The 13,401-nt window shown below is 42.8% G+C and overlaps 1 protein-coding gene across 1 annotated transcript in view; it reads left to right on the top strand.

The window, feature by feature from the left end:
* KDM7A (lysine demethylase 7A) overlaps positions 1–3,589 on the top strand; it is an 81,781-nt gene extending 78,192 nt beyond the window's left edge. The window contains exon 20 of the mRNA XM_086688758.1: positions 186–3,589. Within this exon, the coding sequence (XP_086544884.1) occupies positions 186–280 (95 nt within the window). The 3' untranslated portion in view covers positions 281–3,589. The remainder of the gene's footprint in view (positions 1–185) is intronic.
* Positions 3,590–13,401: the final 9,812 nt, after the last annotated feature.

The raw sequence follows: 13,401 nt of genomic DNA on the forward strand, positions 1-13,401 counted from the left end.
GTTGGCCTGTATCTCTCAAGTGCTGAGGTGGAAGTTTGAAGCAACAGGATTCCAGGAGCGTGACTTTGCCCGATCGGAACACCTAAAAGCCTTGCTTTCCGTACAGCTCTCCCTTTAGGTCCTCCAAGTGCTGTCTGTCGAGAATGACTTTCGTTATGATTTACACTGTCGTTGGTGTTTTATAGGTAAACGTCCGAAAAAAGGAATGGCAACAGCCAAGCAACGGCTTGGGAAGATCCTTAAGTTGAACAGAAATGGCCACGCCCGTTTCTTTGTGTGACGGGGCTGCTGCTGTGGCCACTCTTCCCTTTGGAGACAGACTGGTTTCGGGGGCGCGGGAGCCTGGAGCTCCGGCCGGGCCCTCGCCTGACGCGGTTTGCATGTACAGTAGAGAACACTGCCTGAAGAACAAAATGAACCCGATGCTGCATTTTCACTGTGCCACACCCACTCAGCAATAACCGTTTTGGACCTGGTGGGGGAGAGGAAGAAGGAGGGTAGAACCTTAAAAAGAGACCTTGAACTGGGAAAGGTCTCTTGTCAGGGCTTGAATTTCATTTTGTTGTTGGTAGTGTCTTGATTTATTTTCAGTAGTAAGGTAAAGAATTATCAATAATTTATTTAACAGATTTTTTTTTTTAAAGTTAACAGCTTTTAAATTCTTTCTTTTTTAAAGCTATTTATTTGGAAGATTTCTGGAGAAATATCTCACTAATTTAGATTTAAGAATGTGAAAGTTTTTAAATTATTTTTGATAGTGTGTATGTTACATGTGGGGAGGAGCCACAGTAACAGTAACTAGTCTGGACTCTTAAATTTGATATTCAGGTTAAAGTCTTAAACAGGGATTTGATGCATTAATTATTTTAAATTAAGATGTATATGAAAATCATTTTATTTTATATATTTCATGTGTTTTTTATAAGCTATTAGCTTCGCTTTTGCTAACATCCAAGGTGCATACTGTTATCCAGGTCGATTACCTTACATCCCACCTTCCCTCTGCACTCCCCATCATTTTGTGACGACACAAGACTCTTCTCTTTGCAGGGAAACACTTTCGTAGCCAACGTGTAAGAATTACATAAAAGATCCCACATTTCGCATTTCGTTTGACATTGCAGTTTTCTTCTAATTATATATAAATAGGCTTCTTGCATTTTCATTTTTGCTGATGATATCTGGGTCCCAAAGAGAACAGCTTTAATATCTTTTTCCTACCTTTGGGGAAAGGATCATAAGTTTGGTTAAATTGTCATGTTTATAGTTTTTCAAATACATTTGTAACTACAGAGGGCCTTCTTCATACTGCTGGTGTTGGAGGGCAGGACGAGCACCTGCCACAGAGGTTATATTTTATGACGCTTTTATTCTGTGTGTATCTAACTTGTTGGAAAATATGAGATATGGTTTGACTTAGTATATTCAAATCTGCATAATAAGCCGTAATATAATAGGACTATACTATATTAAGTTGTATAGAAGCAAGCATGTTGGAGTAGATCTTTTGGGTGTATGTGTGTCTAGTTTCTTATTTCTTAACTTTCTAAGGAATTATTTAAGATACGGATCTGGAGTAAAATGGTGCTTCTTGCAGTTTCTTCCATATGTCCTAACTTAACCAGTGCATATTGAGATTAAGTATCTGGTCGAGCTTTAAGGAATCGTTTATCTCCTTTATGCACAGTTCTTACTAAATGCCAGTTTTCAGTTGCTCTAATAGCTTATATTTTCCCTTTTCTCCCCCATGGCATAAAAATAAGTGATTTCTGGGGGTGGGGTGGAGATATTCCCAATTCTGACAATAGAACATTTTACAAGTTTCTACAAAGAAAATATAGGCAAATAAGATAACATTTATTTTTATGGAGAAGAAATATGGCCATATTGTGGATTTGTCTCTTTTTTACTCAGCAAGGTAGCAGGACATTCCCTTCTGTATTAAGTGTCACTTGAAGAGCTAAGAAAAAAACCTATACCATCATCTTTCATGGTTGTATTCAAATGTGTATTTTCAAAGAGAAATATTTCTTACTCTGTCTCTATTCCAGTATTTCATGGAATAAATATAAAATAGCTTATGAATTAGCCTTTCTGGTCCAAGCGACTGGACCAAAGTCTGGGTCTTAACTGGGTGTCAGGAAAAAGAATTGGTATGGAAATACTAAATGTCTATAAATGGCCTACTTAAACTCTGTCTACACTCTGCCAAAACTAGTTAAGGAGATGGGTGTAATCAGTCATTTGTTTGGTCATTGGACCTCAAGTTGTCAAAAGTTGGGGTTTGACTGATTCTCCTACCTCCCGATGTATTATTGTGACGTTTTGGTTTTCTGCAGACACCGTTTTAGTGTTAGAGTTCCCATGATTTTGTTTGGGTTTAAGAAATAAGAATTATAATTTCTTCTTCCGGCTACATCATGATCTGGGTTCGTTTTCTTTACATTTTTCTTAGCTCTAAGTGTTTTTAATTACCTGACCTCTTTTCTTTAGCTATAAAAATGAAAATCGATTTATTTTTATGAATTAAAGTGGGGAGCAGTGTCCACCCTGTGTACTTAGGCCAATAAATACTAATTTTAAGTAGCCAGTATGTAAAAGTATTAAGTGAAGGTACTGTGGATTCATTTTTGGCACATTTAGCCCACTAATGGGCTAAGTTAAAAAAACCAAAAAACAGCTTTCGGTAGTATAATATAACCACTGAAACAGAATTCATGTATCTTTCTCTGAATTGGCGAAAATTCAGCCTACTGGCCCAGTGAGTCTCCTAGTCAAAGGTCTTCTAAAGTTACTGGCTGTGATGCATCCTTTTATCTCATGGAAATGACTGAACTTTGAGATGACTGCAGCCAGGGTCTGGACTCCGCTGTGATAGACAACCTTTCATGTTTTCCTCTGTCTCCTTTATAAACCATACTACCACACGGACACTGCAGCATAGACAAGGAGACAACAGTGGTGGCATTTAGCTGATCATATGCAAATAAATAGGTAAAAACAATTGCGACTTAACATATGTGATTTCAATGGTACTGGTAGATCATGGTTTTTCTGTATTCATTCAAATAAGTGACTTCTGTTAACCTGGGACCCCCTGTACTGTAACTCATAATGTCACACAACATGCTTTCCAGGATTGATTAACGATGTAAATAATACAAAGCTGGCAGTTGATAGTAGTTTGGCATCCTAGAAATACACTGAACTTCGTAAGCATCAGTTAAGTTTTAAGCATACAGAGTTAAAAATTCTGACGGAAATCGTCTTGTAAACTCAGAGAAAACTCAGAGAAAGCCCATCTTTATCACAACTTAAATACTTAGCTTGAAGACTGTTCTGTTTTTTTAATAATCCTAATGATTGCCTTTTAAATGAACTCTACTGTATTGACTCGTATACTAGCAGCAGGTATTTATGAAACACCTGTGTGCCCAGCACTACTTAGTCCTGTGGGGGAATTTAAAGTTGAAGTCGTGGTCTCTGCTCTTGAAGGCATCTTCTCCAAGAAATAAGCAGTATTAGTTTCATTTCTAAGCAAACTTATGCAGAAGAGGGCCCATGTATTTAAAAAAAAACAAAAACAAAACATTAATAGTTTCAAAGAAGTGGAAGGTTTTTTTTTTAATTTTTAAAATTTAAGAAATATTTCAGAAGTTAATAATTTAATGTTGGTGGTAGAGGGGTGTGGTGTAACATGGAAGGGAGCACGAACCTGGGTTTTTGTCCCAAGTTCTACCGTTTATGCATCAGCTGTGTGTCCGGAAATAAGTCAGAGTCTTGGTTTTCTCATTTGTAAGTATGGACAAAAATGTGGTTAGGAAAAACATAGAAAAACATTCCTTAATTATTAACACGTCATACTTACCGAGAATTTATCGTTATTTAAGTTACAACTGACAGTGCACATCTCTATGCATTTTTTTTTTTTTAACGTTTATTTATTTTTGAGACAGAGAGAGACAGAGCATGAATGGGGGAGGGTCAGAGAGAGGGAGACACAGAATCTGAAACAGGCTCCAGGCTCCGAGCTGTCAGCACAGAGCCCGATGCGGGGCTCGAACCCACGGACCGCGAGATCATGACCTGAGCCAAAGTCGGCCGCTTAACCGACTGAGCCACCCAGGCGCCCCTCTCTATGCATTTTTAAGTAAAAACTATTACTCATAAATTTTGTTTCACATACAATACATGCCCGGAGCATGGTACCTAAAAAATCAGAAGCATCTCTAACAAGGCATTGAGTTAAAATCAGAATTAGTGCTTGAAGTGGAAGAAAAAGAAATGAGCTAGTTTATGGATAAGGGTTTATGGATAACAACAAGTAGCTGTTATGATGGTTTAAAGGAACTCAAAGGTGGTTTGAGGTTTTGCTCAAAGAGGAATTAGGTCAGTGCTGCTCCACAGACTCTTCAGGTACTAGATAAAGGTAAAATAAGTCATGGAATGAAAATGGTTTAGCAGCTACCCAAGGAGCCGGGGAAAAAATATAAGATGGTCAAAAGATGGGAACCAACAAAGCCAGCTCGCAGTTGGCCACGAAAAGCTTGCTGGGTAGAGAGAGAACACACTGTAGTGGGAAAGGAGACTTGACTGGACATCTTCAGAGGAGAAGATTCCTTCTGCTCTTTTCAAGAGGTGCTGTCTGTAGTGATAGGGCTAGTCCCCAGAGAGTGGATGAGTAATTGTACGGCCCACTTTACTACTGCCAGGAGTAACTACACTTGCTCTTAGCCAAAAGGCCGAGAAGCGATACCAGGAGTAACTACTACAGTATGTGAACATTTTACAATTTCATGTTAAGAAATGAGGGCTTAATAATGTAAATCTGAGCATTTTTCAAAAATTCCTTCCCCTTCTCCCTCCCCCATTAAATATTAAGCTAATTGCTCCCTCCCTGCTAAAAATCGGCAGTCGTTTTTGGATGTCCCAGACCTTCACCTAAAGCAATCTTGAGAAGGCTGAGCTTCAGATAGTTAGCTTAGGAAAAGAGTGTTGCCAGTAAATAAAGGAGACCAACGAAAGCCAGGAGGGCAGTGATTCGCCTGGGGTCACAGTGGATCCTAGACCTCAGGTCCCTCGCTTCCTGAAGCAGCCCCTGTTGTGTGACCTTGTGCAGCCTCTGCTCCTCCTGTGGTGGATGACGATGATAAGCTTACTAGAAGTCACGTGGAAAGGGAAAGAAATAATATGCTTACTACGTTGCTGATGAACGAACGTAATGTAATTTTAATACTGTAGCCTTACTAAAAACCCTTTTCATATTTTCATTTGTTTTTCAGTGAGCTTCCTGCCATAAGTCAAATATTTGATCCCCTTACAGAAACAAAATTTTAGAAGTAAGGTCGCTAAGAAGCAAATGCCTGTTTCCAAAGCAATCAGCTTATCATGACTGTGGTTTTATTCTTTTATGGTATTTTTTCCCTTTATAATGGGTAGGGGAATATGATACTCTTTTGCCTGCATTCTACCCCATAGACTCTCCCACTCACCCTTGGTGCCCTTTCTAGTGTCCTAAAGCTTTGTCTTATCAAGTGGAAAATTAAATTTTTTGTTAAAACCTTTTTGAAACTGCATACAGTGAATCTTCCAAGTTTATCTGCTCTGCACTATTTCACTAATAAACCCTGGCTACCACGTAGCCTTTGACCTCCAAGTAGTTGATAAACCTATGCAAGACCTGTGACATTCTGAATCCACTTTTATTTTGGAAATCAGTCCTAAATGGAACCTAATCATAAAGATAAACCTTGCCTCCACCCAGTTTTATTTTGGCCTTTTCCTTTTCAAGATGTCAGCTCTTTGTCCCCAAGATTTTTCACCAAAACAATGGTCGTAAGTGCTGGAATATATAGTACTTTGCAGGAATAGAATAACCCAGACATACTCTTCTTAGTTTCTTTGGTGGATTTTGGTTGGTGACAGTTACCAGCATTGAGTGCGATCTATAATGAGGAGTTGATTCCTTGCCTAGAATCATTTCTTCCCTCTAAGATTCATAAGTAACCTTTTATTTTTACAAAGCATACATATAACTTCCACACTATAGTCAGGGACCTGAGGTGTAACTTGCTAAGTGAACCCCAAGGTTATTTTATCTTGCAAAAGAAACCTAAACCAAACTAAGGGCCTTACATATATGGTTAGACTGAATCAAAAGCTATAATAACCTCAGTTTTCTCAAAAACAGCTTCTGACTGCAAAAGTGATTCATGCAGTTGTTAGGTGTGAAATAGCACTGATCAGGGAGCACAGTGCACCCTTGCAGACTATTTCCTTCCGACAAGACTTTTCTACTTTTAATATAAATTAAGCCATAACAGTTTCATGCTGTGGAAAGAGGGTGAAAAGGTTCATTCTAAGAGATTATATAATATGAATTTTCACATTTACTGTGAAATGTCTAACTTTGCCAGTGCTTCAGCAGGTTTTTTTTGGGGGGTGGGTGGGGTGTAGAGGGTGGTGATGCGGGGGTAGTATTGGTTATAGGGGTTTTAAATCTGTGAAATTTGAAAAGGGGACAGTTGTTGGCTATGGTATTTACTAGTTTTGTAGTAACGTTTTGCTAGCCTGACTGACTTTCCTTAACTGATTTTTATGCCCATGGTCCAAGGTGACTGTCACCCTTTCTTGTTTGGGGTGTCTGCGGAGTAGTGTCTTGTCTGTTTGTATAGGCAGTCGGTATGTGTGCACATGTGTGTCCTTTGAATACAGAAGCACACGGTGTGACAACAGAGTGGGGTGTGGCTGGGAAATGGGATGCGGAAGCTTTAAGAGCATTTTTTTTGGATTCGTAACAGTATTTCCCATCTTTTGCCTGCAGGCGGGGAAAGTGTACAGTATTTATTTTGTTTCTGTTTTCACTTTGTAAGTCTTCAAGTAGCTTACATTGGTTATTCTAGGGGAGGACAAGTGACTTGTTTAAAGTTGTATTTAGTATTCTTACTTTCCAATTTCTGTATTTTAAAATATTGAAATTAAAATTGTATTACTTCTGTTTTGATTTTTTTAGCACTCGGTGTATTTTTTGCTCATTTTGTTTGAAAGTATAAGTGTTGAAAGTTGTATAAAATGTGTCTTTGAAAGAAAAAAAACCTGAATTCTATATCCAAATCTGACTTGCTGCTCCCTTTTTCTGTTTATTGACTCATAGGAGATTGGAGAATGTGAAAAGCTGTGTCACACTTCCGCTTCTTACTGTTTCCGAAGATTTAAATGTGAAGAGTAATGTGTCCTATTCTTTTATTAGATGTATCTCTGGGGAAGCAGTTGCTGAAAGAGGGGAAAGAACAACAAAGGCTAACTGGCAAGATGCTGCTGTGTTGTGGCCACGGATGGGGGTGTTTCCTGACGGACATTTAAGAGCACTCATGGTCCCCAGCCCGGTCACCCCACAGAGATTTCTTGAGCACCTGCAGTATACCGGGTGCTGTTCTAGTGCCGGTGCTACAGGAGCGAACGGAACAGCCCCAGTCGTCAGGGAGCTTATGGTCGATGTGAAAGGTGGGGGAGAAAAGAGGTGCCTCGGTGACCAGCTGCCTCAGGGAAGGTGGGGTGGGAGCGCTAGTTCAGGGAGAAAGACGGGTTCCCTTTCAGACGTGGTGCTTTTGCGGGATCTGATAGCCCCGTCTGGGAGGATATGCAGCACAGTGAGAAAAGAGCCGTGGACAGAGGAAGAAGGAGTACGGGGTGCGGGCAGCACTTCAGGGCAGAAGAGGGGCCCGGGAAGGGGGCAGAGAGTGGCCGAGTCTGCTCAGGAGGAGGACCCCGAGTGCAGGTCACAGGAGCCAAGGCTACAGAGATAACAGAGGCCTGTGCCCTTCCTGTACCTAATACCTGCAAGAGAGTCGCTGTTCCAGAGCACGCACACTTAGCCCACCTCAGCAGCTGTTACGGGAGTGTCACCCAAAGCACCTTTATGCCTCCTCTTTCTTCTAAACTGGCCTGCTCTGGTCCAGCCGATTGAGACCTAAATCTGAACGAATCTGTTCTTTTGTAAAAATCCAGACTGTCGGTCTGTGTACCTGCGGGATGTTGACCCTTCACCAGGCTCGTTTGGTACCGGTTATCAGGACCTACTCTCCGTAGACTTAGCTTGATTTTTGTGTTTGCACCAAGCAGTGAGACTGAGACGCATCACTGTGAGGTGTGTCGTGTGACCCAGCCCTCATTTTAGATTGAGAAGAATCAGGTGGTATGCCGAACACAGAGTTTTGGACAGAAACCCTCATTATCTTTGTTCCATTTGAGTACTTCCTGTGTATAAGGGATATTTTCATTTCTTCCTCGGAGTAACCCAGCGAGGTAGGTGCTATATTCCCCATCCTACAGATGAAACTGAGGCCAGAGAGGGTGAATAATATGTGTGGGTTCACACTGCTAATAAAACAGATTTTAATCAAAAGCCTACCTAAAAGCTCTGGTATTTCCTCTGCATTTGGCATTCTCTCATTATTTTAGTTGTATACTTTCAGTTATTAAAAAGGAATAGATGGTCCTTAGGAATGGTTTGTGTTCGGGGCGCCTGGGTAGTTCAGCTAAGTGCCCGATTTTTGATTCCTGCTCAGGTCGTGCTCTCATGGTTTCTGAGTTCAAGCCCCGAGTCGGGCCCTGTGCCGACAGCGTGGAGATTGCTTGGGGTTCTCTCTCTCTCTCTCTCTCTCCGTGCCCCTCCCCTCTCGCAATCTCTCTCTCTCAAAAAATAAACATTAAAAACAAAATGGTTTGTGTTCTAAACATTTCCTTGTAGGTATCCATTTTGGACTGAAATATCTTCAGAAGTTTTCTGTCACTCAGCTTTGAGTCTAGTTTTCCCAGGGACACGCACACATGAAACACTGGTTTATCATCTAGAATCTCACCTTCTAGTGGAGAACAGGCTGTAAACAGGGAACATGGGATACCATTACAATACATGAACCCAACAGCGGTTCCCAAAGCCGCATCCCGAGGGTCCCAGTAGGGGCTGTGCCCGGTGTCTACGCCGTTTCCTGGGCCTGGATGTGGCCCCTGTGAGGGCTCAGCTGCCTCCCTCGCTGCTGGTGCCGCCGCCTTCCCCACTCTGAAGCTTCTCCTGCCGCCCTCTGCACCTCCACCCTGTAGGTGGGCCAGCCCAGGTACGGAAGGAGAGAGAGAAAAGACCGGCTGCCTGCCTTCCAGAGTCTAGCTTCCCCCCCACCACCAAAAAACTCCTTACCATCCAGGTCCCCAGGTCCTCATCTTCACTCACTTCCAGGAAGGTTCTCCATCCCTCCTTCCTGGGCTCTTCCCATCCTCGGACCCAGAAATACCCTTTACACTCTGTAAAAGCTCTAATTCTGATGTGTTGTGAAGTCATCCCTTCTATGCCAGAGTTGGAAAAAGAAAAAAATGAAGGCCTAAAAATAGAAAGTAACGTGTAAATTCCATACACTTTTCTGTAAGGCAAATAAAACCTGGGACAGATTCTTGGTAACAGTAAGAATAGTATTTGACCTTCCCCTAATCATTTACTCTAGAAGCTGCCCTACATAAGGAACTTGAGGTCTATCTGTGTCTGGCATAAAGCATGTCGTGTTAGTGGTGCTTGGTGACCTGGGGAATAGGAGATTCTGAGGCTGGGAACTTGTAGACGCTTCGGGTTTATGTTTTGTTTTGTTTTTTCCTAGTTCAAATAACTTGTCAAATTCGAAATTATAGGAGACAAGTGGGTTCCACCACAGGGTATGGGTTAGCTGCCCAAGAACACACTACTCACGCCGGGGTAGCTATCACACCCCTCAGAAATCAGACCCTCTTGCTGTACTGGCCGCCTAAGTGGGGCTTGGCACACGGGTCAGGGCCGCTGAATGGACACAGAGCAGGTCACCAGGGAGCCCTTCCTCCCTCCTCTTCTACTCTCTGCCCCGTCCCTGCTTCCCTTGAGGCTCTTCTCGCTCTGCAGTGTCTTTGTTCCTTGTTTTGTTCGAACTACCAGCCTGAGTGTGTTCTATTCCAGGGTTTAGCACAAATCTCACTAAAATACACTGAATAAACATAAACACAGTCCTTTTTACCGAGATTCTCTCTCTCTCTCTTTCTCTCTCTCTCTCGACCAGTGGGATGAGATGGTTGGGGGTGGGGTGGGGGGGTGGTGGGAAGAGATAGGGTAAAAGAAAAAAGCAGAACAATGGGAAAAGAACCTAATATTGGGGCGCCTGGGTGGCGCAGTCGGTTAAGCGTCCGACTTCAGCCAGGTCACGATCTCGCGGTCCGTGGGTTCGAGCCCCGCGTCAGGCTCTGGGCTGATGGCTCAGAGCCTGGAGCCTGTTTCCAATTCTGTGTCTCCCTCTCTCTCTGCCCCTCCCCCGTTCATGCTCTGTCTCTCTCAATCCCAAAAATAAATAAACGTTGAAAAAAAAAATAAAAAAAAAAAAAAGAACCTAATACAATTGTAGAATTCTGTCTCAAGTATTAAGAGCTGTGGAAACTCACCAATATAGTATAAAAATGGGTGTTTGAAGTTTCTTTACAATAATAAAAAAGACGGAATAGATTTTAATGAGATAAACGGGTTATATAGCTCACATAGAACCTAAAACTTTAAATTTTATTGTAGTTGCTTTGTAAATATTATATAGGCGTGCCTTGCTTTGGAGCTATGGCAATGGTTAAACAGTAATGGTTAATGTCTAAAACCACAAAACAAATTACTTGGGTGGTACATAATTATGGAAGGATTTTTTTTTTCTACCCACAAGGAAAAAGAGCTTGCTAAAAATTACTTGATTCCACAGAGCACTATTTTCAGAGGTTTGAAGCAGGACCCTTCAAGGGTGCTGTCGCTCTGCTTGAATTCCTGGGCAGTGTAATGTTCGGAAAGGGAATTGCTCAGGAGTTCGGCAGGGCTCATCTTGGAAGACAAGTCATAACGCAGCTGGCCTGGCCACGGATGAGCGTGTTAAGTATGCTGAGCCCAGCAGAGACTTTGGGCTCTACCGATTCCTGGTAAGGAGCCTGGTCAAGAGCAGGACCAGCAGAACACAAGCTCATCCAGGCTTGGTTCCCCAACTCCAGATCAACTCCACCTGGTGGAGACACCTTACACTTGGGTATCTGATCCCAAATTCCCACGCTGAATCGCAAATAGGCTTCTATGTGAGTGGCCTCACCAACATTCAGTTGCCCAAGCCAGATTCTTGGATGCTGTCCTCAAATCGCCCCTCTCCCCACCCAAATCAACGATTCACCTGACATCAACCATCTCCCCACTGGGTAGTTTATACAGAATGAAACTATGCATTAGTTATGACCGCCTCAGGACAAAATATGGACAAAAAGCTTCCTAGACCCTGCACCCCCCTCCTTCCTCTAGTAAGTAAGGCTAGTTGTTACCACCATCTCCTCTGTTTCCCTTTACAGCAAAATTTCTTGCAGACCCTATCTCCATTTGCTGTTTTCATGTCCTCACTGCCCATTCACACTTCAACCCACTCCAGTCTTTATCCTTAACCATTCTGCCACCCATCACACTATAAAGAAGCTTGGGACAGACTGCTAAGTGATGAGCAGTCACACAGATCCCAGAAGGTGAGGGGCCATCTTGGATGTTCTAGTCCCAGCTGAGCTCCCAGCTGAATGCAGCCCCAGGAATGACTGGTTATACTGTGTGAGGCAGAACTACCCCACTGAGCTCTGTCGACTCACAAAATCATGAAAACGGAGCCACTGTTTTTAGCCCCTAAGTTTTGGGGTGGTTTGTTGCACAGCAATGGATAAAACATTTCTCTACCCTCTTTTACTCAGTCTCTTGATGACACTCAACGTAGGTGATCATCCTTTCTTGAAATATTGAAATATTGAAATATTTGGCTTTCCTGATTCCCTAATTCTGGTTTTCCTCCTACCTCAGAGGCGGCTCTCTCTCAGCCTTCTCAGCTCTAGAGGGGCAGATCGTTGGACTTCTCTTCTCAGTTTACACTCCTACCTGGTGATCTAATCGGTCCTGTGGGTTTAGCCATCTATATGTTCACAGCTCTTGTTCTGACCTCATCTACAAATGCCAGACGCACAGATCCAAGTGCAGGCTGGGCATCTTCCGCGTGGATGTTTAGTAAGGAATCTTCTAAACTCTTCTATCTTAAAACCCTTCGTGACTTGTGTTTTAAAAGGGGTTTGTTAGGGGCGCCTCGGTGGCGCAGTCGGTTAAGCATCCGACTTCAGCCAGGTCACGATCTCGCGGTCCGTGGGTTCGAGCCCCGCGTCGGGCTCTGGGCTGATGGCTCAGAGCCTGGAGCCTGTTTCCGATTCTGTGTCTCCCTCTCTCTCTGCCCCTCCCCCGTTCATGCTCTGTCTCTCTCTGTCTGAAAAATAAACATTAAAAAAAAATAATAAAAAAAAATAAAAGGGGTTTGTTTTAATCAGGTAAGACGCACACACAGGGAAATGTCTGTTATGAAGGGAGATGTTTTTATATTCACAAGTCCCCAGAAACAGGAGGCGGGCACACCTTGCAGGGCCACGCAGGGACGCACCGCCAACACTGGCAAGGGGGCAGAGGGAGTGGGAAAAATGCGGGCAAGAGTCTTTATCGTGACTTCTGTGGGAAGGAATCAGGGTGGCATGTGTACGGCCTTCTAGATTCCTAGAAATATATTGGAGCTTTTCAAAGCCCCGGTGGACATCTCATCCTTCAGCTTTTCCTGTTAAGCTTTTGATTCGTTTATTGTTTGCCTCGACTGTTATCCATTGCCTCAGTCAGTGGTTATGTTAAAACATTGAACAAACACCGTTGAGGAGAAGCCATTAGGACTAGGCTAGTTACAGTGAGGACGAATGAATACAAGTGTTTTCAGGAAGGTCTTCCAGGGAACCAGTGGACAAGTCTAACAAGGACTTTTGGAAACAGCTCCAGCCCTGTTCTGCCCTCTCTGGTACCAGCAGTGTGGGCTGTTAGCTTTCAAGGCCGCCAAGGACTGAGGAGAAGACAGGACTAGGGGAAGTTGAAGTGCTACAAAGTTTGATGTTTTCAACTTAGATTCAGCTGTTGCTTTTTTTTGTTTGTTTATTTAAGTAAAGTCTACACCCAGCCGTGGGGCTTAAATTCACGATCCCTGAGATCGAGCTTCGACGGGGAGGCCCTCAGCTGTTTTTCTTGGCTAAATGCTAAATGAGTTGCTGCAAAACTTTATAATTTCCAGTAGGGATTTGGGCCATTTTGGCCAGTTTTTCACCTGGAAGGGCAAACTTTCTGAGGTCCTTACTCCACCATTTTCACTGCTGTCATCCTTCCTTTAAAAAAAAAAAAAAAAAAAAAAAACCGCAAAACAATATTAAAACCACGATTAAAAATTAGAATTTTAAATTAAGAATTAAACCTACGGGGCGCCTGGGTGGCGCAGTGGGTTAAGCGTCCGACTTCAGCCAGGTCACGATCTCGCGGTC

Source organism: Puma concolor, chromosome A2, assembly GCF_028749965.1.
Source record: "Puma concolor isolate L17-30 chromosome A2, mPumCon1.1.hap2, whole genome shotgun sequence".
Lineage (NCBI taxonomy): Eukaryota > Metazoa > Chordata > Mammalia > Carnivora > Felidae > Puma > Puma concolor.